This window comes from Bubalus kerabau, chromosome 3 (assembly GCF_029407905.1).
Source record: "Bubalus kerabau isolate K-KA32 ecotype Philippines breed swamp buffalo chromosome 3, PCC_UOA_SB_1v2, whole genome shotgun sequence".
Lineage (NCBI taxonomy): Eukaryota > Metazoa > Chordata > Mammalia > Artiodactyla > Bovidae > Bubalus > Bubalus kerabau.
In genome coordinates, this window is record NC_073626.1 from 26,420,576 (window position 1) to 26,446,180 (window position 25,605).

Here is a 25,605-nt window from a genome sequence, read left to right on the forward strand (position 1 = left end):
TATGGATCATTACAAACTGTGGAAAGCTCTTAAAGAGATAGGAATACCAGACCATCTTACTTGTCTCCTGAGAAACCTGTATGCAGGTCAAGAAGCAATAGTTAGAACCCTGTATGGAACAACTGATTGGTTAAAGATGGAGAAAGGAGTACAACAGGGCTTTCAGCTGTTACCTTGCTTGTTAAACAAATTCGCTGAGGACATCATGAGAAATGCTGGGTTGGATGAGTTACAAGCTGGAATCAAGATAGATGGGAGAAACATCAACAACCTCAGATATGCAGATGACATCACTTTAATGGCAGAAAGTGAAGAGGAACTAAAGAGCCTCTTGATGAGGGTGAAAAAGGAGAGTGAAAGAGCTGGCTTAAGAATTAAATATTAAAAAAACTAAGATCATGGCATCTATCCCCATTACTGCATGGCAAATGGTAGGGAAAAAAGCAAAAGTAGTAACAAATTTCCTCTTCTTGGGCTCCAAAATCACTGTGAATGGTGACTGCAGTCATGAAATCAGAAGACAATTGCTTCTTGGCAGGAAAGCGATGATGAACCTAGACGGTGTATTGAAAAGCAGAGATACTACTCTGCTGACAAAGGTGTGTATAGTTAAGGCCATGGTCTTCCCAGTGGTCATGTACGGTTGTGAGAGCTGGGCCGTAAAGAAGGCAGAATGCCAAAGAATTGATGCTTTTGAACTGTGGGCTGGAGCAAGGAGATCATACCAGTCAATCTTAAGGGAGATCAACCCTGAATATTCACTGGAAGGACTGATGCTGAAGCTGAAGCACTAGTATTGTGGTCATCTGATGGGAAATGATGACTCATTGGAAAAGTCCATGGTGCTGGGAAAAAATTGAGGGCAGAAGGAGAAGAGGGTGTCAAAAGATGAGATGGCTGGACAGCATCACTGATGCAATGAACAAGAACTTGGGCAAAGTCCAGGAGATGGTGAAGGACCAGGAGGGCTGGTGTGCTGTAGTCCATGGGGTCACAGATTCCAAAAAAAAAACAAAAACAAAAACTGGGCAACTGAACAACAACAATGGTAATTCTACATTTAACTTATTGAGAAACTTCTAAACTATTTTCCACAGTGACTGTGTTGTTTTACATTTCTCCACATTCTTTCCAATACTTGTTATTTTCCACTTGGTGAGGGGGGAATGTAGGGAGGACATAGAATATCCATCTTAGAGGGCATGATGTGTCTGACTCTTTGCAACCCCGTGGATTCTATAGTCCATGGAGTTCTCCAGGCCAGAATGCTGGAGTGGGGAGCTCTTCCCTTCTCCAGGGGATCTTCCCAACCCAGGGATCCAGCCCAGGTCTCCTGCATTGCAGGCAAATTCTTTACCGGCTGAGCCACCAGAGAAGCCCACATTGTGGTTTACGTTTCCCAAGTAACTAATTGTGTTGCACATTTATTGACCATTTGCACATCTTCTTCAGAGAAATATCTGTTCAAATCATTTGTTCATTTAAAAACTTGAATTGCTTTTCTTTTTATTATTTAGTATTACAAATTCTTTATATATTGTTCATACTAAACTCTGATGAATAATTTGTAAATATTTTCTCTCTTTCTATGAGTTGCCTCTTCACTTTTTTGATAGTGTCTTTTGGTGCACAAAACTTGTAACAAAGTCAAATTTATGTTTTTCTTTGTTTGGTTGAACTTTTGGTATCATAACTAAGAAACCTAAACCAAGCGCCAAAACCAAGATTTACCCCTATGCTTACATTTAGATCTGTAATCCATCTTGAGTTAATGTTCCGCATATGATGTGAGATAGAGGGCAGCTTCATTCTTTTGCCTGTAGATGTTTGTTTACTTTCCCTTCACTGTTTATACCTCGATGCGCTCTCATTTGACTCTGGTTTCCCCAGACCTCATCATCTTGCCATCATCACATTTGTTAGAACTGGATTGTGATTGATATTTATTTTTTCTTTATCAAATTATCCTTGCATTTAAGATACAGTTTAGCTGCTCATCAAATTATAGTTTAACTTTTCTCCTTCAACAATTGAAAATAAAACTCTTCTGTCATTTTTATTCAGTGCTGTTGTGCATCTAATTTTTGTTTAAGCAGTGCTACTAAAGTGTGATCCATGTGTGCATGTATGATAAGTCACTTCAGTCATGGCCAGCTCTTTGTGACCCCATGGATGGTAGCCTGCCAGACTCCTCTGTCCATGGGATTCTCTGGGTAAGAATACTAGAGAGGGTTGCCATGCCCTCCTCCAGGGGTCTTCCTGACTTAGGGACCAAACCCACATCTCCTGAGAATCCTGCATTACAGATGGGTTCTTTACCATTAGTGCCACCTGGGAAGCCCCAAAAGTGTGATCCATAGATCAGTGCATATTTGTAAACTGTTTCTTACCAATTCTTCATGAAACAAATATAGAAATAAAGTATTACAACATTTGGAGTGAATTGATAGAAAATGTTAGGTATATGATATTTAATAATAAAATTTCCAATCACATGTCTTTGTACTCACTTCATCATTTCCAGTAGTTTATTCAGAAAAGTATGTCTGTGATATATAATATACAATGCAAAAAATATTTACAACAACCACAAGATGTGGAAAAGATTCTTCTCTGCAAATTATTTGAGAAACACTGCTTGATGTGGCTGGAAACTTTGGTCATGCAGATTCATGGAGACTTAAATCAAGAGGCCTCATAATCGGTGGTCCTGAGGACACCCGTCAAGACTGGAATCCTTGGGTTTACAAAAAATGGGCTACTATCTTCACAATTTCTAGGTTCTTATTCTAAGTCACTCAATATCATGCAGATGGGGAGAACTCCATGGATTTCAGTTTGAAGTAAGGATAGACTGACCCAGAGAAGTTGGCGTGGGTGAAGGAGAAGATGTGGGTTTCATCAGTCATGTTATAGAAAGAAATGTCACTATCCTCATAATCAAAGAAAATCACAATCTTTAGTGGACACTTTTCAATCAGGAGAGACTCTTTGTGGAAAATGCCTTGGCGAGAACAAGTGAGAGCCCTGTATTCACATCCCTTCTTCTCTAAGACGTTGAACTTCATCTTCTCTAGATCACTGAGTAGCCCACTCTTCTCTGTGGGCTCCTCATAAATGCCTAGAGTCCATTCATCAGTGTCCTCAATGTCCACCTCCCAGTAATATCTCCCCTTAGTGAATCCTTTCTGATCAAGTTTGAGAAGGTTGCCACCTCCTTGCTTTTTACATAATACTGCCTGAGGTTCCTTTCCGAAGTCAGAATTGTTCTGATGAACATTTTCATGATTTTCAATCACAAGAACTGGAAGAAATAAAAAGGAAAGGATAAAGCCAAGACTACATATTTCAGAAAACTGTTATACAGGAGAAACTTTAACAAAACAGAGCAAATGTGTAAGGAGTGGTGAAAAGAACACCTCTCCTCTGAAGGTGTGTGTGTTGGGTGAGGTGGAGCTGGGCGGGAGGGGGGTTTGATGGGTTCTCTTGCTATTTATTCTTGCTACCCATTCTATGCTACTTGTCTTATCTTTGCCATGGTCAGTGTTTTGACAGAGTGCCAGTGTGTGCAGGATCTTGAAATGTTTACTGAAGAACGGTGTTCCTGCCATGTTCTCTGCAAATTAGTCCTATTTTCCTCAGTCACAGGCTCCCTGTGAGCTGACCTCTCTACAAAGAACAGCTGAATTGCTATTTTGAGCCCTTTTTACTTAGTGTGGGGTCTTCTCAGCTGAGGGGCTATGCTAATTTCTGTTTCAGAACCAAGTGGACCCCACAGACAGGGAAGCTTTGTCAGCATTTGAAAGGGGAGGCATGACCAGAGTAGCTAATCCTAGCAGCAGTTGTCAGTTCAGGCTAACACTGAATGCTTTTCATGTCCTCCTTCTCTTTACCAGAACAGTAGTGCCTGTCTTTTCAACTAGGAGAGGATGTTAGGAAGGATAAGCAGGGTCTCAGAGGAGATCTCAGAGGGCAGGTTAGAAGGGGGTCAAAAAGATAAATAAAGAACCACTTACCACGTTCAAACTGTTCCTTCCTCCAGTCTGAAAAAGAGCAACATGAACTGAAACCAGACGGAAGTACACCCAGGGGATGAAAAGGAAATAAGATGACTTTCCTGACTCATCACCTTCTCGTGGTGACATTCCCTTCCTCCTCAAAACTCCTCAAACTCTGGTAGTGTCCAGAAACTACAGGACAAGTAGTACACTTTCTGTGCGCTCAGATTAGAAACCATCACATAATTCAGCCGGAAGCTGGGGCTGTTCTCCAACTTAAGGCACATTTGGAGACCCCAGGAGTAGGGTCTGATCCTCTACATGCCACTCTACTGTGCTCTCCAGACTTCTGTGGGCCTCCTCATTGATGATGAGAGCTATAAAACATATTTTTAATTTAATTCTATTCTATTCCTCCTCTAAACCCCTCTATCTATTTACAGTTTTTCTGGCCTATGATCTCCTCAGAGTTTAAGTTTATGACCAAAGCATTTAAATGAGCCCTTATTACTTTGACCCAGATTGTAATCGGATAGCTTATATTTTTCTCCAGAGACAGATTCCTAGTGGGAAAAAGAATTGCATCTGCTTCTGCCTGTGGCCACTTCTCTTATAACAGGCCTTGTGATTTTATTTGAAGATTGGGTATTCTCATTGAATCTTGAGACAATAGGTAGATAAGGACCCATCCATAATTCTTGGCTGGAGCAGCTCTGTGGTTTCTCACTAAACTGCCCTCCCATCAGAAGTGTAGCACTTGGATGCATGGAATCTATAAATATATGAGTCAAGGAGGACATCAGAGATCATGTATTCCAGTCTCTTCATTTAAAGAGATAAAGACACTGAGGTCAAGAAATATAAAATAACCTGACTTCCCAGTTGTAATTGACAGATTTGGAATTAAAAGTGTCAAAAGTTGTCCTTAGTACTTTGTTCACTCCTTTAGAAACACAGGAACGTTTCTCAGTATCTCATAAAAGAAAACTCTTAACAAAACTGCTTAATCAGCTTTAATCCTTGGGAGGAGTTCCTCTGACCTTCTCTTATCAGAGCACTCATCAGGCTGTGTGTAGTTGCCTGGTTCCTGATTTCCTTCCCCCAGTGGACTTTAAGTTCCACAAGGTCAGAGATAATAACTTGTGCCACCAACATCTAGCATGCCGGGCATATAAAACTTGCATAGATATATATTCAAGGAATGCCCTAGTGTGTTTTTGAGATCCAATACCATATTCCACACACACACAAACAGAAACAAATGAGTTATAAGCCTACAGAATACGTAGACTCAGATTTCAGAAGGTATGCTGCTGCTGCTGCTAAGTCGCTTCAGTCGTGTCCGACTCTGTGTGACCCCATAGACGGTAGCCCACCAGGCTCTGCCATCCCTGGGATTCTCCAGGCAAGAACACTGGAGTGGAACGTATAAAAATAGCCAATTCCCCCTACCTCCAGATAAACATATTTATGCAGAAAATATTAAAATATTTTGAAAAACTGTTTTTCAACTTTTTCATACATAAACCTTCTCCCTATATATTGAATTTTACTTTATTTCAAATAGGTAAAATAAGTACAATCATAGTTAATATACTTCTCTGAATATAAAATATATTTTCTGATCTTTTAAACTTTTTTTGCAGAGTAAAAATGCTGACATAATATATTCTTTATTCTTCCCAGATCTCCTCAAAGTCACCCTGAGTTCCATCTTTCTCTTCTCCATAGGGGAAGGGCTAACAATGCACATTCATGCTGTGTCCTACCCCAGTCCTGTAGTGGAATTGACTAGTCAGCAGTTATTTCTCCTTCATTATCAGCTCTGGAAGACAATTGGTTATTTGAGTCTCCAAATACAAAACACTACAGAGTGATACCAAATAAAAATTTCACAACTTTCAAGTGTGTGTACGTGTGTTTATATTTATCACTCTGCTTATTATGCTCAGAATACCAGAGGCATTTGGCAAGATGAGGGCCAGAGGTTTACATACCAGGATATATCAGGGCCTTCTTCCAGTCTAAAACAGAACAAATACAGGAAAGACAAGATGAGACATTAATCTGCAACCTCAAATTTGTCTTCCTCTCCATAATTTCTCTTCCACTAATCATCATGAATCCTTTAGTCTTTTCTCTGAGAATAGGGAACTGAGAACTTGTTGGACATCAGGGTATCAATTGACATGACTGAGTTGCTTACCTTTATTGTATAATGCCTTTCGTTGTTCTGAAAGAAACAACATTCAGTGAGAGACCCAGAACAGGTGTGAAAAGGGGTACAAATTCTATACAGGGCATGAGAAGAAGTAAGACTCACCGAGATCTTCCTCAAGCTTCCCTGAAAGAGAAAGATAGAAAATCCATCAAATTGAGTTTTAGTTGCTCCTGAGCCCAGTGAGTAGCTAAGTGAACTCAATTTGACCTTCTCTTAAGGAGCCCATCGTTAAGCAGGTGAGAAAGATTAATGAATATCTTTGTCAAATATAAAAGGGCAAGCTCTAAGAAAAGTTATGTGGGAAGAATCCTGGGGTCACACAGGAAGGCAAGTCCATGCTTCCTGGGAGTTTGATTTCTTAGGTGTTTCTGGAGCTTATTCTTGAAGGATAAAAAGGAAGAGAAGATAAAGGAAGACATTTCTACAAAGAGAAACAGGTTGGGGTACAGAGGCTTGAAAGGGCATGGTGTGGATTGGAGGCTTATGACCACTGCCCACAGATCTCCTAACTTCCCATGTGGTTTTCTCCTTTGCATAGGACTCCCAGTTCTGTGGAATTCTTGGCACCCTGTGTTTTCCTCAGGATTCTTCAACAATTTTTTATTTCCCCATCTACCCTGCACACACAGTATCTGCAGCTTTTCCAAGAACCTCTGATTTGACTTGCTGCCCGATTTACTTTTGAATGAATGTGCCTCTTCCTTTTCTCTCGCCACCTTGTGTCTTTCATGAGATGCTTTCTTCCTTTTCTCTACTTCTCCGTTTTTGGCTTTATGTTCTTTCCAGCCAATGTAGCTGATCCCGATGAGGAGAAGCACCAGTACAGGGAGTGTCCCAGCCAGGGCTGTCTTCCATGGAGACGTTCTGGGGAAGAAGGGCTCTGACACAGGCATGTGGAGACACAGTGAGAGATGAACCTGGAGGAAGCCCCGCCCACTCTCCAAGGCTCCCTTCAGCCCTCCTTCACTCCTCCCTGCTGGGAAGACACCCAGCTCTGCCTCGGGGTTTGTGCCTGACTGACCTGGAAGGAAGATGGCTGACGCTTTCTCCTGGCCCGAGACAGGGTTCTGGATAGAGCAGGTCACATTGCCCAGAGAGCTGTCTGTGACCACAAGAGATGTCTCTACATGGAAGAGCCCATCTCCATCTTGAGTCTGAGATTCAGAGAGGGATAGTAGCTTCTCTCCCGCCATGTCACTCCACTGCACCCTGGGTTTGGGGAACCAGCCACCTGAGGAGCACAGAACTTGGATCCCATGATCCTCAGGCCCCATCATGCGAACATGAGGGGCAGAGCCCAAGCCTGAGGAAAGAAGACATGTCCCTGAGGCCTGTGGTCCCCTGGGGCTCAGGAGTCCCTCAGGCTGAAGGTCTAATTGCCCATCACTAGGCTGATAAGTCGGAGAAGGCAATGGCACCCCACTCCAGTACTCTTGCCTGGAAAATCCCATGGATGGAGGAGTCTGACAGGCTGCAGTTCATGGGGTTGCTAAGAGTTGGACATGACTGAGCGACTTCACTTTCACTTTTCACTTTCATGCATTGGAGAAGGAAATGGCAACCCACTCCAGTGTTCTTGCCTGGAGAATCCCAGGAACGGGGGAGCCTGGTGGGCTGCCGTCTATGGGGTCGCACAGAGTCGGACAGGACTGAAGCGACTTAGCAGCAGCAGCAGCAGCAGCAGCAGCAGGCTGATAAGTAAACTGAAGTTCAGAGTTCAAAACTGCTCACAGTCAGCATTAGGCTTACCTCTGATTCTGAAATCAATATTAAGTTGATTCTGAAATCAACTTAATGCTTTTGCACTGTACTAGGACTGAGAGAGCTTTGGGGTCATTCCAAGAAGAAAAAAGCATGGGGACAATCAAAGAAAAAGTGAGTTTAATTCTACAAGTTGTCTTTCTCTTCTGACTGGGTAAAAAATATTTGAAGATGCCAGTATCTATCTGAATTAATACAAATTAATAAACTTTTGAGATCTTTTTGGATACCAAAATATCTACAGGAAGATTGCCTCCTTTGGTGTTTAAAAGCAGAGCATGTGGTTCTGTCCTCATTGTACAGTTTAGGAAGCTGACATTCTGCAAGGCAACATATGGAAGATCCTGAGAAATACCAGTCTAGGGATCCAGACGTTCTCAACATAGGTATGCTAAGTTAACATACCTATCACATGCAGCTCCACAACAGCTTCCCGGGAGATGTGACCATCATTAAAATGACACCAATACTGGCCATCATCAGAGGCACGAACGTGTTGGATCAGCAGGGCCACAGCCCCTCTGCCGATGGAGTCCTCCACCAACTCTGTCCTACCACGGTACTCCAGCATTTGCTCCCCATCCTGTTCCTGCCCATCCTGGTACACGAGCACCGCCGGGGAGAGCTGGGTTCGGTACCACCGGATCTGCATGTGGGCTGCACTCTGCTCAGAGGACAACTGGCAGGGCAGAGTGGCATCTGCTCCTAGTGAGACCTTGATGGGCTGAGCTGGTCCCATCACAGAAAACCCGGACACTGCATGAAAATCACAGACAGATTAGGGGAAGCGGTAGGGGAGGAGATGAGATGGTAGACCCACCTGCATTTCTTAATGTGAGACCCAAATGTATTTTTCTTATTTGTGTTTTTTGATATCCAATTAAAGAGACAGTATCAGAAAATATCATTATTGAGACCTCATGGCTGGTTATCTTCAAACCTGGAGTCTGAAAATTTCAACTTGAGGGGCCCCTTTTACTTTATGAAAGATGGATTCATGTCCCAGAAAGAATAAACGGTTTGTCCAAGATCATAACCCACTCAGGGATCCTGAGTCTAAATTCTTTGTTTTCAAATTTGGGTTTTCTTGGCAGTGTAAACATTACAAAGTATATTTTAACAGTTACATCAAATTTAAACAGATCACTAAGATCACTCACATTCAGTAAAGATTTAGATAAATATTATAGCTGTGATTTTTATGAGATCTGCTCAAAGATGTTGATGTGAAGGAGATCGCTCCCACCCTTCACCTGACTCGTCAAGCCTTCTGTTGGCAGAAGACAGAGCCATAATTTTCCCAGGTATAACTGCCTTTGAGGGGGTGCAGAGTTGGGACTGGTGGACCTACTGTATAAGAAGAGCCACTGAAAACAAACCAACAAATGAAAGGTATGAGGGAAAACACTGACCTGGGGAGCCCCACATGGACACCCAGAGAAGGAGAGCAGGGAGAACATCAGCAGGAAAGAGGCCAGGAAAACCTGCCATCTTCTTCAGAGCAGAACATGGAGCACGCTGGAAGCACAAAACATTCATTCCAAGGATGTTGAGAAGGTGGTGAGAAGCCAGCCGAGTGAAAGTTCTCAGAAGAAAAGAAAACAAATCCCATGTGCAAAGACTTACTTTTATACACAGGATTTTGGCCGTTTTCCCTTACAGACCTTAAGACAAACACCACCAACTCCCAACTGTTCCCATGGGGTTTTGTTTTTTTTTTTTCCTTCCCTCTTTTGTTTTTCTGAAAACCGTTTCCCCAGCAGGTGTAGGAAACGGTAAACCGTTCTCTTGTGTCCTGTGGGCTTGCTTGCTTATCTATGGATTCACCACCTCGCCAGGGCTCTCTTGAAATTGAAAACCTTGAGTTCAACATTGAGAAATGAAATCAGACTCAAAATTCATCCACTTTCCTCAGTCAAACTATTTCTCCCCTCCATTCACTTGTTCATCCATTCATTCATATATTAATTTATTTTGACCACAAATACTCCTGTAGCTTAATTCCTGAAAGGGAAGGGAGTTTTCTCACCACATGAGCCCAGAGCTCAAGCCCTTCTTTTCTCAGGACCCACATGTCCCACAGACACATCTGCACGTCCCACATGTGTTTTTCTCACCATCCAGGTTGAGCCAAGGGGGTTTCTGGGCCAAGCTCCTGGTCTCCTTAGTGCACCTACACGATCTGGCTCCAGATACGATTTGCACCTGGTTGTTCTCGTGGTCAGCATCCAAGGGTGTGGCTGCAGGCGATGAAAACAGCAGGTTTCTAACCCATTCCTCGATTAGGGGAATATTCTTAGTAAGGAGGACAAATAATGCTGCCAAGAAGAATGGGCATTTGAATGCCTCTTCTGGAATGGGTTTAATGAGAAAGTCTCAGCCTGCCTCCAGCACTGCTACTAACTTTGAAAGTGGAAGTAATAGTTCATCCCAGAGGACTTTGGACTGGGCTGAGCCATACAATGATAGAAACTCTAAAGCTGCTTTGATCGACAGTGTTCATTATGGCTCCCTGATCCCACCTGCAAAGGACAGAAATTGCATCAGCTGGGGAGAAAGAATCATCTTCCTGTATAATATCCAAGTCAGTTGGTCATCCAAATGCTTGATTCACAAATTTAGATGATTGAGAGGATAAACCCAATAGCAGCACGCTTCCTCCTACCACACCATAGCTGACATTGGAAGCCATGTGCAGAACTGCATGGGGGACAATAAGACATCAGGAATGGAGGACTCTGTGCTCTGAGAATATTAGGGCTCTGTTTCAAAAAAAATCTTGGGGTTCCCCAACATAGAATAGATGTAAAAACACAGTAATAGAGTGCCAGATACAAAATGCTCACACAGAGTTTTCTTCCCACTTCACAGGCTTTCCAAGCGTAATTCATGTTCTTTTCATGTCTCACAAGATTTACAGATAATCAGGGACAAAAGAGGCAATTGCATAAATATTAATATGTAAGTCTGGACAAATGAATACCAAAACCCTAAATAAATATTCTCTGGAGATAGGTACATTTGCCTTTTTTAAGAAATCAAATGTACTGAGATATAATTTGCGAAGAATGGAATGCATGGCTTTAGAACATGCATTTCAATGAGGTTTCACAAATGCTTACACTCATGTAATTACCACCTCATTGAACAATGGAACATTTTTGTCTCTTGAAATTTTCCTCATGTTCACTGTCCATCAATCCTCTCAGGTTCACTGTCCATCAATCCTTTCCAAAGGGGAAAAAAAACCAGTATTCTGATATAAATTGTGATAGCTTAATCTTGCCTACTCTTAGAAACTTCACCAAAATGGAGTCATACAGTATACACCCTTTTGTGCTTGGTTTTTTGGCTAAACAAAATGTTTATTTGAGGCTCAACCGCATTGTGTGTATCAATGCATTTAAAATTTTTTCTTGCCACATAATATTACACTGTTTGAATATAGGACCATATATTCTGGATTTCCTTCAGGGCTGTCTCCCTTCCTCATACAGGTCCATCTCCTTCCACTCAAATTCTTTCACACCACTCTAAGCAGCACTCCTCCATAAAACTATCCTGTCTTATTTGGGGTCTGACACCTACCTTATGGTTTAGGTCTGAAACACTAAAGAACGGGAAGGGAAAACTGAAGGAGAAAAGGAACTATCTGAAAATATTATTTGCCTCTTTTGTTTACTCTGAAATGTATGATACATCTTTGTGTATATATTCTATCTCAAAATGTAGATAGACTAACATACATTTCCAACAGTTAGAAAAAATAAATTTTAAAAATTCACATACATATTTAGGCATTTTTCCCAATTATAGAGAATTGTTTGAGCCAATTAATCTGTGAAGAATATTTAGAGGGAATTACATTGAATACATACCAGCATTTGTGTGTTTAAGAGAGAAAGGTGAAAAGGGAGAGAGAAGGAAAGAGCTACAAGGCATTATTAATTTTAAAGAGCAGTTTTTAAAACAGTGTGAACAGTATGATCTTGCTTTTTGCAAAAAATAGAAAAATCACAGCAAAATAATAATATTTCCACTCAGCTATATGTATTTCTGAGTGGAGCAAATAAAGGTGTTTCTGTCTATAATTTTGGTTCTTTCTAATTTTCAGATTTCTCTAACTTAAAAAGCTAAAGAAGAATGTGTGTATATAAAAATCTTTAATGCAAATATGAAGTATATTAGGAAGGATTCATTCATAGAAGATGTAGGATTAGAGAAACAATCAGCATTCTTGGGAATGAAAAATTGTTTTTAAATAGAAAACAAATGGAGGTGTCATCTCTGAGTAGACACTGCCGAAGATCAAAATATTGGGTTAGAAAAAGGGAGTTACTACGTGGTACTTTAAATCAAAAAGATTTAAAAATTAGGAAATTTAGATTGAGCAAATCCACCCAGAACTTCGGCATTCACCCAGAATGTTTCCCAAGATGAAAAGATAAGGGGCAAGAATCAGAAGGAAGGGTACTTCACAAAAAGCTGACTACTAGAGAAGAAGAGTCATTTATACATGAATTCTTGTAACGTTTTAAAGCTATAAACAAACAACTAAACAAAACACAAAACCTCAAAGTTCCAGGGTGCAGAAAAATTTGTTATGTACAAAAGAAAAAAAAAAATCAGATTCCATCATACATGTCATTCAATAGTAATTACTAGAAAACAGTTGAATGGAGTCTTCATTTTTGTCAACAGAAATGCAATTAACAATCAAGTGAAGAAAACAAAGGGAGAATTTCATTCAAGTCAACTGAGGATTATAATTCAGAGACAGATTCAGAAGCTCTGAGAACTCTCCCACCTGTTAGAAGTTGAAAGTACACCGTACACATTTTTTTTCCCCATGTGCTTTTTTTAATATAAACTTATTTATTTTAATTGGAGGCACCACCGTACACATTTTTAAGACAAAAGATTGTCATCAAAATGACATACTGACATCTTACATGAAAGTTCACCAGAGCTAGTCCAGGTAAGCATGTACAAAGCAAGTAGCAAGTCTCCACGATTCCTTACAGAGTCAGGAAAGAATGCTGTTCTTTTAAGAAGTTACATTGCTAGTATTAGAAGAAAGGAAAAAAATTATCATATAGTCAAGCCAGCATTCTCGCCTTTGAGGAGGTCTTGTTAATGTACAATGCAGAAGCACATTACATATTACAGGGGGAGGAAAGAGACCCGAACAGACAAATAGAGAGAATTTTGTGCTTAAATTTCCTTGTCCTGCTTTAAAATATAAATTTTATTTCATCACTTTCCTGAGTAGAAACTAGAATTTTCTAAACAACAAAACTAGCATTAAGTGTAAAAGAAAATTCTGGACAAGCAAGGAATCAGAAGTTGTTTCTTTTTTCTCATAAAACTTCTCTTATATGAAAAGTGAAGGTTGCAGGTTAAACACAAGGTCTTGGAGGGGAGAAAAGGTACAAATACTGCTGGGCTACATCCTGTAGTTGTTTACTCCCACTCTTTGTTATCTGACTTGGAGTAAAGTGAAAGATAGGAGATTTAGCAAATGTGTTCTGGCAGTATGGGCTTCCTAGGTGGCTCAGTGGTAAAGTATCCTCCTGCCAATGCAAGAGACTCAGGAGACTTGGATTTGATCCCTGGGTGGGGAAAGTCCCCTGGAGGAGGAATGGCAACCCACTCCAATATTCTTGCCTGGAAACTCCCATGGACAGAAGAGCCTGGGGGCTACAGTCCACAAGGTCGCAAAAGTTGGACACTACTTCAAGACTGAGCACGCATGCATGTCCTGACATTAGTCACGTAGAAATGGAGGAATCATGGGGTGACTTAATCTCCTTTTTCTGATACCTTCTTCCAATAGAGTATTTGCCTCCATGATGACGGCATGGTTTTCCTGCGGCAGTGACTTTATAAATTTTAATCGTGTTCCAAAAGTATGATAGCATTATTCATACTCATGTCAAACCCCTGCCTATTTAGGAAATGCAAATCCAAATCTCTAGTGAGATTAGATACTTAAGCAAGTTTCAAAGAGAATACTTGGGAGAAGCAGATAGTTTGGTATTAATTTTATAGACAGATCTGGGGGCGGCTTGGCACTCTAAGCACAGTGGAAGAAGGAGTTAGGTGAGTGTCATACTGGGTCGTTCTACTAATGGATTTCTATTCATTAAAAACTGAAAGAAATTGTTAAATCTCACCAAGTCAAAAAGTAAAAGATTTTATGTGACATAGTTGTTATATTATGTAAAACCTCTCTAACTTCATTCATATGTTCTGGAATGGTTCTGTTCATTTCTGATTAATTATGGTTATAAACTATTTTGAGTTCCAAACTGATTTTGCATTTTTTAATTCTGCTGTAGGCTGTTAGCACCATGCAGTCCCTGGAAGTTATGTGCTCATGATGAATGTCACCATTTGAAGGGGTCATCTCGTTTCTCTAAATGATTTCTCTCTGAACTTTATTTTCATTTTAAAATTAATATTGCCATATTTAAAATTTTGTTAGACTATGTCTGGTTTGTGAAAGGGAAAGTGAAATTCACTCAGTTGTGTCTGACTCTTTGTGAACCTATGGACTATAGAGTCCACGAAATTCTTCAAACCAGAATAATGGAGTGGGTAGCCTTTCTCTTCTCCAGGGGCTCTTCCCAACCCAGGGGTCAAACCCAGGTTCCCTGCATTGCAGGCAGATTCTTTACCAGCTGAGCTATCAGGGAAGCCCATGTCTGGTTTATACTTGCTTATCTCTTGTTACTATATCTCTTACAATCCATACAGAGATGTTCAATCTTAGATCCAGAATATCAAAAATGTAATTTAGAGTTTTTAAATTTTTTTCAGACTCTAACTCAGAATGTCTGTCATTCTAGACAAGAAAGGCAATTATTCTAAAACTTGTAGGATTTGAAGGATCTTCAAAACACAAATCAATTATGTAGCCACACAGCAGAACGTAAAAGTTACTGACCCTCTTCTAAGTGGTTTACATATGTTAATTCATGTAATCCTCATGACAGCTTAGGGTAGGTAGTATTATTAAACCCATTTTCAGATGAGAAAACTGAGGCACACAGAGAGCTTATGTAACTTGATCAAAACCATGAGCTTGTAAGTGACCTTACCAAGATTTTAACTCAGCCAGTCAAGTTCTAATATTTATTTTTTGAAGGCAATGGCACCCTACTCCAGTACTCTTGCCTGGAAAATCCCATGGATGGAGGAGCCTGGTAGGCTGCAGTCCATGGGGTCGCTAAGAGTCGGACACGACTGAGTGACTTCACTTTCACTTTTCACTTTCATGCATTGGAGAAGGAAATGGCAACCCACTCCAGTGTTCTTGCCTGGAGAATCCCAGAGACGGGGGAGCCTGATGGGCTGCCATCTATGGGGTCGCACAGAGTCGGACACGACTGAAGCGACTTGCAGCAGCAGCAGCAGCCTGGATAAATACACTCTCAGAGAAAAAGAAACCTCTGGATTTTGACCCGTTCCTTGGAAGTGTGCAATTATTAGATGGGTTTATTATTCATGCCAGGTCAAAGTTCTCTTTTCTTATTTGACTTTCAGTTTTGAATATGTTGGCAAGATAGAGGAGAATTGCACTGCTGAGAATTTCCCGAGCAGGGGCCATCTTTCTTCTAGTTCTCTGAAACCCTTTAAAAAAAAACCTAAGGCTTCCTTCAGGACCCCAAGGTTTCTAACGTCTGGTCTTCCCCTGGCATCTTGGAGCAAGTATCACAGGAGACACCTGCAGGCAGCCCACAGAGGGGCACCTGGAGGGACGACAAAGAGCATGGATTCCTGGTGCCTGTGGCAGCGTCAGTGAGAACTTCCAGGATGCCTTCATCCCCCTAAGAAGAACTTAGAAGACGTGAACAGTCTGTGTGAGTAGTACATTTTCTTGGTGATGGGCGAGAGGGAGGGAAGTGAGAGAATCTGGTCAAAGACCCTGGGGTAGACAGGGGACAAGCCAAGTTGTATCTGCTCTTTCGTCATATAGGAATGTATGGTGAGAAAATCTGTCGAGGCTAGAGCAATGTTTATGCTCAAGCCATCTCTCTCAGTGGCTGCTCACTGCCTTTTCTCTGTCTTTCCATCTCTCTAAACCCCTCTGATTCTTCTTCAGAGGGGTTTAGAGAGACTGTGGTCAGATTTATCACATCAGAGCATGGCGGTTGAAGTAAAGACTGTTTTCTGGGAAAGGGGGAAACAAAAGGCCCTCTTTTGTGAACGTCAAAGGCTTCCCTGATGGTCCCTGAGAGAGACACTAGGGTTTCAGGAGGCCATTTCTTAGAAGTCCTGTGAACCACTTAGCTGTAATCTTTTTTACCTTGTGGGTCCCGTTTTTATCTTTACTCCAGCTATTTTCAGGACTCCCTCAATGTTATACTGTTCTGTACTCTGGAGAAGATGGTGTGTTCCCTGGCCTTCTCTCTGCTAAGAGGCCTTTTTCTGATCCTGCTTTTCCAGCTGTCCATGAGGGGCTCAGGTGAGAATATTTTATATACCTGGATTCTCTTACCCTCTGAGTAGAATCATTAAACCACTCTGCTGTGTCTCTTATAGACCTAGGTTAATTCCAAATCTTTTACTTTGATACAATAATGCATTTGCCCATACACAAGGGCAGATAAATCACTATTATTTTAGAGGTGAGGACCAGGTAGAATTTCTTTTCTGTTGCCTTCTAAATCATTTGGATCTCAATTTCTGGAGGAATGCATTTCTGATGCCCAAGATCTGCCAAAACTCTAGCTTCATGATTTTCCAGCACTCCTTCATCTTCCTCCATTACTACCATTGCAATTTAAAAATCATCTGTTTAATACACAATCACTCTGTTGACTGTGAGCTCCACAAGGGTGGAAATCTTCCTTGTCTTGTTCACTGCCATCTTCAGCCTGAATATGTGTGACAAATTATTGCTGCGTTAATTAGAGAGAGAATGCCCATGGGTCTCTGGGACCTGCGATGATACTGTGCTCTAAAAGGCACAGGCAGGGTATTGCAATATTCTTTTCACTTGTGACTCCATTCCACAGATTCCTTTTCGGTGACTGGCCCCTCAGAACCCATCGTGGCCATGCTGGGTGCAGACACGGTGCTGCCCTGCCGTGTGTACCCAGCCATGAATGTGGAGAATATGGAGATCCGGTGGTTTCGCAATCAGTTCTCAGAGGCTGTGTTTGTGTATCAGAATGGAATGGAGCAGGTGGGAGAACAACTAGTAGATTTCAAAGGGAGAGCCGAGTTGGTGAAAGACTACATCACCGAGGGAAGAGTAGCTGTGAGAATCCACAGCCTCCGGGTCTCAGACAATGGAATGTACAAGTGCTTTTTTAAAAAAGGAACTGATTTCGAAGAAGCCATTTTGGAGCTAAAGGTGATAGGTGAGTAATTATCATAAAATACAGATCACTGTAAGGGAAATGTAAGTGTTCTGTATGTGATTAGGGGAGGAGGATGGTGAACAAAAGGCAAAAGTAGGTATCCTTGGAGGTGTCAACATCCTAGGCACTGAATTTAACCTCAAGTCATCTTAATCTATTTATGCATTTATTAGGATGTACTTTAAAAATAAATGATTTCCCTAAATATCTATCAAAAAAATAGATCATTTACTTCCCTCTATGTCTCTCCTCACATATTTTAAGGTAAAGCACATTGATAAGCAAAATGTACCATTACTCCCAGAGATGAGAATCCCAGCTGGCTACTGTGAGGGACAGAGGCTTAACTAGAAATGTTAGTGGTCCAGTCCCGCGCGCACTGTTTGGAGGAAATGAGGGTTTGACAGAGTACCTTGAGATGCTGCTTCGTTGTGCTTGTTTTTTAATTTCATATACATGAACTATTTTATGTCTGCTTTGTTGTGGTTGTTTTGTTTTTTATTCACCATTATGTTTGAGATCTTCCCATGTAGCTCATTGAATGTGTTGTAGTAGTTCATTTCTCTCTTTTTTGTTTGTTTTGCTTTTACATTTAGATCTCGCATCTGTAGAAAGATATTTTTGATATACAATTTCATGATAAGTTCAAAATAATTTTTGTAATGTATCTATTCACTTATCTCCATATCAATAGTGAACAGTGTAGGAAATCTCCACCAGATGTACAGTACATTGCTTCCCATAAACTTCTTATGGGTAACTAGTGTAAGTCTAAATTAATGATTTATCTGTCTATTTCTTTGGTATTTCCATTTCTAAAGCTTTATACTCTCTGCCAAGACAAACATATTGTTTTTCTAGTTGTAAAGTTTTTCTCATTCTTTGAATATGTTAGGTTTACCTTAAATTAATACTCTCATTTAATACTACTCGTCAAACTATCTATACACTCATTTTATCCTCTTCTTTGTGTATAACTTTAGTGGAAAAGTCTAATCCATTAGGTCTTGAAGGAAAGAGTGACAAACTCTCCTGAGCTGTGTTACTGTGATCTCACTTTAATATCCGCCCAGTAAGAGGTCAAAGCTTTCATAGTTACAGAAATAACCTCATGCAAATGACAGCATTTTTTAGTACCTTTCCTGTTAGTTTATTGACTTCTGGGTATGAAGACAGGTCCAATCTTTTAGAAGCAGTTTGTTGAACAGGACTGAGCCAGACATGGTGGAGCCATATTTTATGATATCCAGTTTTATAAAGACAAATAATACATAGTCTTAGAAGTCAGAACAGTCATCATTATCAAAGACATGGTGGATTCATCTAGTATTCTGGTAGTGTTATACTTTAACACTGGTGTTGGATATGTGAACCTACTAGTAGACCCTGCCCATGCAGAATTGAAGAAGAGGAGGAGTGGAAAGAAAAGAAAGGCGTGAGAATGGAGAAGTTAAAACATCTTGACTCTTTCATGGACTCACTTTACCTTGTTAACTTCATCTTTTAGGTAAGCCTTACTCAGAGGAAGAAAAAAAGGAAAGGAAATTATTTAAGGAAGTGACTATGAGAAGTCTCAATTTAAGCAGCAGATGAAATAGACATGTGATATAGATACTGTAATCTTTTTCTGAAAGAATTTAACATCAACAGATTTTACTCTGCTCCTTCCCTATTATCCTTCTATGGCCAATTGCAGATATGCTTGTATTGAGGAGATATGACAGACATTGGTATAAGTCCCAGAATCAGCTTCAATGCTCTTTTACCTTTTAAACTTCAGATAACCATTGATCTCACGGGAAAAGAAAAGAACCCCCTTCCATCCACTGAGAACTATAGTGCTTTGTCCATCTTTCTCCACTGGTGTAGCTGTGAAATATGAGGGACATCTGGACAAAAACTCTCCAAGTCTCAGATGAATGACTCTCCTCTCCAGGTCTAGGTTCTGGTCCTCGTGTTTTCTTGGTGGGTCCAGAAGATGGAGGAATAAGGTTGAAGTGCACAGGCAAGGGATGGTTCCCCCAGCCTGAAGTACAATGGGAAGATGTGAAGGGAAAGAAGATCCCATCTGTCTCTGAGGATGAGACACAAGATGATGATGGCTTGTTTCAGATTGAGGCATCCCTCATTGTGAGAGACAGCTCAATGACACAAGTGTCCTGTTCCATGAAGAACCCCTTCTTTGGACAAGAGCAAGTGGAAACCATTTTTATCCCAGGTCCGTGCTGCTCATTTGGGAGATAGGAGAGGAGTAAGGAAGGGATACGGGCTTCCCTGATGGTTCAGTGGGTAAAAAATCACCTGCAAATCGGAGACACAGGAGATGTGTGTTTGATCCCTGGATTGGGAAGATTCCCTGGAGGGAGGAAATGGCAACCCACTCTAGTATTCTTGCCTGAGAAATCCCATGGACAGAGGAGCCTTGGGGCTCCAGACCACAGGGTTGCAAAGAGTCAGACATGACTGAGTGTCTAAACACACTCACACACACAAGGAAGCGATATTTAGCACATGGGATGGGATAAGCTTGCTTGGTGTATGTTTTTAACCAGGTTTTGGGGATCCTGTGTCAGAATCCTTCTTCCCTAGGCCCTCTCCTTGGAAGGCAGCATTTGCTGTGACTTTGGTGATACTTGGGATTTCAGCTGGTGCTATTGTATATTTGGCCTGGAAAGAACGACAGGGAAAGAAGAAGCTATCAAAAGTCGAGGAAGAAAAGAAGGAAGAAAGTACATCTAAAGGTAAAACTGGGCATCAGACTTGGTGGGGATGTGTGACTTTATATATTTGTTAGCATGGCTGTGCATGTGGATGGCATCTTTGGGGAATGCAGAGATATGTGTAAGAACGAGTCAGAGCCCCAAGACCTCCAACAAAACATGGAGCTCAAGAACTTCCTGAGAAAAAAAATATTATAATTGAGTCCATTGGAGAAGGAAAGATCACTGGTATAGGCATAGATAGAGCTTATTTTTTTTAATGGTCATAATGATAATTCTCAAAGGATTTTTTTTTTGTTCTAGATACATGGAAGTAGCATTTAGAATCTGGGCTTAATAACATAGTCTAAAAAATATTTTCTGTTAAACCCTTTTTTTTTTTTCCTTTTTAGAATCACTTAAGAGAGAGCTTGGTAAGTTTTCCATCTTCATTGCTCTAAAGTAGGAGATAAAGTCCTTACTGTATGCTGTATGTCTGGCATCTCACAGACTATTATTCCTTTTCAGCCAGAAGGAAAGAGTTATATCAGCAAGGTGAGTTATACTGTTGTTACAGTTGGGGAAACCCTCTCATCGGCCCTTTTCTTCTGGTTGCCTTCTATTTACCTTGTTAGTGAGAGAGGGACCTGCTTCCCTAAACAGTATAAAATGGTCAACCACATGATATCCAATACCGGACAAATAACAGCAGTTTTTTTAAGCACATATATCCTCACATATATACTCGCATCCTAGGAGAGAAAGACACCATGTGCCATGCCGGAGCACCTGGAGGTCGCAGTTGAGAGTGGAACAAATAGAGCAAGGCTTGTGGGAGGCAGGTTTTGTAGTAAAAAGAGGATGAGGTGACCCTGTTTCTGTGGAAGTATGTAATTGGCTTGTTTGATTAATTGTGCAGGCTGACAGGGAGGTAAAATTCATTAGGTTGAAGATCAGGTGGGGTTCAGCTGTTTTGGCCAACAGGGAAATTAGCTGAGAGGGGAGATTTTCCTGATGGCTAGAGGACCTGTCTACTGACAGCAGGTTGTCATTTCTTGTTTAGTCGCTAAGTTGTGTCTGACTCTGTGATCCCATGGACTGTAGCCAGCCAGGCTCCTCTGTCCACGGGATTTCCCAGGCAAGAATGCTGGAGTTGGTTGCCATTTCCTTCTCCAGAGGATCTTTCTGATCCAGGGATTGAACCTGGGTCTCCTGCTCTGTAGGCAGGTTCTTCACCATCTGAGCTAGAGCAGGAAAACTCACAGTTAGGCATTTGGAACCCTGTGAAGCTCAAGAGTATCAAGGCAGAACACAAAATTTTAGGCTTTCCAATATATTCTCAAAACTTAAGCCTACCTTTGCTTTCTCCCCAACCAAAAAAAAAAAAAAAATGAACCTGCATATTTTGTCATAGGTGTAGAATGTGAAAAATGTGAGAAATAAAACTGGAGATGTAAAATAAGATAAGTACATCAGAATTGTCATTGAGATCATGAACACAGTATACTGTACTGTGGTAAACCCTCAGATTTTCACTTTCTGAAGTGACGTTGCTGTAAATGGGAGACTCTAATGCCTTTGTTTTATTTCAGACTGGAGAAAAGCTGAGTTATATGCTGGTGAGTAACTGATATTGTCTTGGGGCTTCAGGTACTTCAGGATTTCGTGAGGCATTTTCAGAGCATTTTTCAGATAGGAGCTATCCTCGGGAGATTTTATTTTGAATCTAGGAGTCCAAAAAGACACAAGGGGATAAAGGGAGAAGCTTCTCACTAGTTCAGAGGACATTAACTTGGCATATTCTTCCATCTGAATTTTGTTTTTCCTTTTTAGACTGGAGAAAGGAACAGTTCAAAGCAGGTGAGTTACTTTACTATTATTTGTCTCACATAATCTCTTCTATACAATTGAGAAACTATTTGTATAAACTCCCAACAATACTTAACTGGTTATTCATTCATGGCTTTCACTTCAATCTAACGCAGAAATGTAACCAGATTTCTTACCATTCTGACATCATTCATTCAGCATTAAATTATACAGCTATTTATTTAGTGCCTAGTAAATAAAGTGGATTTGGTCTCTGACTTTATGGGAAAGTGCATGTACAAACTGTGATGCATTATGAAGGAATAAGAGATTGCCATGAAGAAAAAATGGTGGATTCAAGGAATTCCCTTAAGGAATTTATATTTATTCTGAGACTTAAGTGCTACTGTTGATCTATTCACTATTCATGTTCAATCAGAAGGAAGCCTGCTGTATACTCTGTCTGAGACAGAGAAAGGCTCATTGCATCTCAGTGCAAGTGGAAAATGGGCCCTGACAATCTTAGAATCTTCCCAAAATCACAACCCTCTATTTCTACTGCTTGCTATTCACTCTGAATATCCCTGTATCCACAAACATTGCCTAGTTAATTTAATCCTCCAAAAATTAAAATATATTCTAATCATTCCCATACACATTCTCATGAGAAAAATTTTAATTATTGAAGATGTTTGGTTTGACCAGAAGCAGACTCATTACTACTAGTATTTACACTATTGCTACTATTACTATAGTGTTACTATAACCATCAGAAGCTAAAATTTACCAAGTGTTCTCATGGACAAAATGTAGTACTAAGTTCTCTGCATATTATCTCATTGTCTTCTCACAGTAGTTCTGTGCTGAGATATCATAATTATGTACACCTTCATGAGATTAAAGTGGAGCCGAGAGAAGCAAAGTAACTTCAAGATTGCCAATACTAAAAGCAGAGTAATTATAAAATTCAGATCTTTCTGACCACAGAGCCTGGGATTTCAACCATTAAAAGTATAATAAGAGCGTGAGATAAGTACTATAGATGGCTTAGTTATTACCTAATCTCACAGAAAAATGGCCCCAAAGAAACTTAAATGAAAGTGAGTACATTGTGATTGGAAATAAGACATGTCTTAATTATTAAGAGCAAGCAGTAAAGCAACTGGCATTAGCAGGAGGTTAGAGAAGCCCCAACTTGAAATACATGACCCTGGGGATTTTCAGATGAGACAGACTTCTTGGTTAAGCGTTCTCAGCCTGTCTGGAACACATGGTTACCCAAGGTCCCATTCATTCCTGGCCTTCTATGAGCTACACATCACATGTCTCCTGTGAATGAACATAGGAGAGAACATATGTTGTTTTACCTAATCTTCCATTTTTCTCGTTTTTATCCATCCTCCCTTTCCCGTAATTTGCATCTTTCCTAAAGCCAACCAGTCTCCACTGTGGAATGACCTTTATTTTCCCCTCCATACCTGCAGTGGCTTTCACTCTGGATCCGAAAACAGCTCACCCCAACCTCGTCTTATCTGAGAACAAGCAACACATTTCTTTAAAAAATAATGTTTCCCAGAATGGTGATGCCTCAACACACGAAGATCAAGGGGTTTCTGAAGCCATCTTCAGTGTTCTGGGAGATAAGTCCTTCACCCAGAGGGACATGGAGAGACCATACTGGGAGGTAGAAGTAAATACGAGGACAGAAGCTGGATCTACAACTCGATGTGCTCTGGGCATTTGCTCAGAGACAGCAAAGAGAGAGGGCTGGTTTGTAGAAAGTCCAGATAAGAATTTTTGGGTTTTGGTACACGAGGAAGGAAAAGTCCTATTTCCCAACTCCCAGAAAAACTCTGCATCACTTAGGCAGCAGCCCCGCAGGATAGGAGTTTTCCTGGATTGGGAAGTTGGGAACCTGTCCTTTTATAACATGGCCGATGGGTCCCACATCTATTCTTTTACTGGCATCACCTTCTGTGGGACACTTTTTCCTTATTTTAGCCTTCGGGGTACTGGCGCATCTTTGACCATCTGCTCAACTTCAGATCACCCTGAGAATTGTCCTGACTCTTCTCCAAAGACCTCTCTAACTCATTTAAGTAGTAGTGTCCCCCAAGAAGCTAACTCTCTGTTATAAGAAGTGAATGTCAGCACCTCCGCTGCCTCTGTTCAGGCTTCTTACAGGTATGTTGTCCAAGAAAGCTGTCCTTCTTGAAGAGTAGGTCATTCTCATTAGGTATAAACTACCCCCTTTCAAAGAGAGATAGAGGGAGAAAGAGAAATGGACAGCTAAAATGTCTGGGGGAATTTCCTCTAGTGTTATCTTTGGGGAAGTACTTGATGTGGGCAGCAATGATTTGTTACAAGGAAACTCCAAGGAAACATATGGGCCTTTCTTAAGTTCTAGTACTTATTGTGTTTTGAAGTAAAGATGTTTAAAGCTACATTTAAAGTGAAAATCTCTGTTGTCACTATTTTTGTTATCAAATATGGAGGAGGGTTGTTGTTGCTCTTTAGTTGTTAAGTCATGTCCAGCTCTTTTGTGACCACAGGGACTGCAGCCAACCAGACTTCTTTGCCATGCAATTTCACAGGCAAGAATACTGGAGTGGGTTGCCATTCCCTTCTCTAGGGGATCTTTCTGACCCAGGTATCAAACTGACGTCTCCTGCATCTTCTGCATTGGCAGGCAGATTCTTGACCACTGAGCCACCTGGGAAGCCAAGGAGTTGGGAGTGATGTTTAAAGGGGAGGGTACCAGTTGAATACTACTGTTGGAGATACAGACATCTACTCAAGTCTTTTATAGGTATTGGCTCAGCTTGTCCTTTCTTCAGGCTTTAGTGTCCATCAGCTCCTAAAGTTGGACTTTGCCAAGGTGTGGAGAAGATTGATAAATAGCTGTAAAACAATTTCAACAGGAGACCAAGCCTTCTGGGAAGGAAGAGCCCCTCTCCCCTCTTTTAAACAAGTTCTTACTGATCAGCAAGTTCAGAATTGTATGTGAATAAAAAAGAAATGAATGTTGCAATTTATATTTTCAGAGAAAAAATAAACTGTCAAAGGAATGAAGAAACATCCTCAGCCTTCATGAAGAATAAGCTATTGTTAATACTGGCTTTTTTGTTTCTTTCTGACACAGTTCTTCCTACTTTTGAGGGTTTTCCCTTTACCTTTAATGAACCTAAGCCTTCTCCAGCTATTTATTACAAAGTCTACTTCTTTAAGAATATAAAATACAAGCTTCTCCTATGAAATGAACCTTCTCTTTCTGACAGTAGAAGAGATCAACTTAGACCCCTTAAATTTTTCTGCCCTTACAGTAGATCTTTAAGTGGCAAGTCCCTTTAACAGTCTCACTTGGAAGGTACACCTCCACAGCAAAATTTCCCTAACACACAGCCACTAAGTGGCAGTCAGTATTTGAATCTAAGAAGAATAAACCCAGAGCCCAGAATATTAACTTTACTTACAAAAAAAGAAGGGCTTGAATAACAAGCAAGACAGAGACAAAGGAAAGGTGGGGAATATATTAATAGGCATAGTCAAATGGTTGTGCTGGATGAAGATATGTAGGGGTAGCAACAGAATGAATACAATGATATTGAAAGTGTGGCATGGAACAGGAAGGACAATGGGTTCAGTTTGGGATATTTTACTGTTGTCATACACACACACACACACATATTTGTGTGTGTGTGTGTGTGTCTGTGTCTGTGTGCTAAGTCACTTCAGTTGTATCTGAC

The 25,605-nt window shown here is 40.7% G+C and overlaps 2 protein-coding genes across 2 annotated transcripts; one reads left to right on the top strand and one right to left on the bottom strand.

The window, feature by feature from the left end:
* Positions 1-2,208: 2,208 nt before the first annotated feature.
* On the bottom strand, positions 2,209-9,471 carry LOC129647553 (butyrophilin-like protein 1). Its single transcript, XM_055574634.1, has 9 exons — positions 9,393-9,471; positions 8,386-8,736; positions 7,241-7,522; positions 6,899-7,099; positions 6,322-6,342; positions 6,205-6,231; positions 5,996-6,022; positions 4,017-4,043; positions 2,209-3,304 (listed from the first exon to the last, which is right to left on the bottom strand). The coding sequence occupies exons 1-9, from the start codon at positions 9,469-9,471 to the stop codon at positions 2,805-2,807; spliced, it is 1,515 nt and encodes a 504-aa protein (XP_055430609.1). The 3' UTR covers positions 2,209-2,804.
* A 6,900-nt stretch (positions 9,472-16,371) lies between these two features.
* On the top strand, positions 16,372-24,359 carry LOC129647554 (butyrophilin subfamily 3 member A2-like). The gene is made up of 9 exons (XM_055574635.1): positions 16,372-16,450; positions 17,004-17,351; positions 19,288-19,569; positions 19,925-20,092; positions 20,464-20,484; positions 20,579-20,605; positions 21,643-21,669; positions 21,884-21,910; positions 23,344-24,359. The coding sequence occupies exons 1-9, from the start codon at positions 16,372-16,374 to the stop codon at positions 23,994-23,996; spliced, it is 1,632 nt and encodes a 543-aa protein (XP_055430610.1). The 3' UTR covers positions 23,997-24,359.
* Positions 24,360-25,605: the final 1,246 nt, after the last annotated feature.

Bases quoted from the DNA above. Each gene is read 5' to 3' on its own strand.
- LOC129647553 (XM_055574634.1), bottom strand. From the start codon at position 9,471: ATGGCAGGTTTTCCTGGCCTCTTTCCTGCTGATGTTCTCCCTGCTCTC. The intron at 8,737-9,392 runs GTCAGTGTTTTC...ATTTTCATGCAG, and splicing joins GTCCATGTGGGGCTCCCCAG to TGTCCGGGTTTTCTGTGATG. The intron at 6,343-6,898 runs GTAAATCGGGCA...TTTCTCTTTCAG, and splicing joins AGAGGCACATTCATTCAAAA to GGAAGCTTGAGGAAGATCTC.
- LOC129647554 (XM_055574635.1), top strand. From the start codon at position 16,372: ATGGTGTGTTCCCTGGCCTTCTCTCTGCTAAGAGGCCTTTTTCTGATC. The intron at 17,352-19,287 runs GTGAGTAATTAT...TCTCCTCTCCAG, and splicing joins TTTGGAGCTAAAGGTGATAG to GTCTAGGTTCTGGTCCTCGT. The intron at 20,485-20,578 runs GTAAGTTTTCCA...ATTCCTTTTCAG, and splicing joins ATCACTTAAGAGAGAGCTTG to CCAGAAGGAAAGAGTTATAT.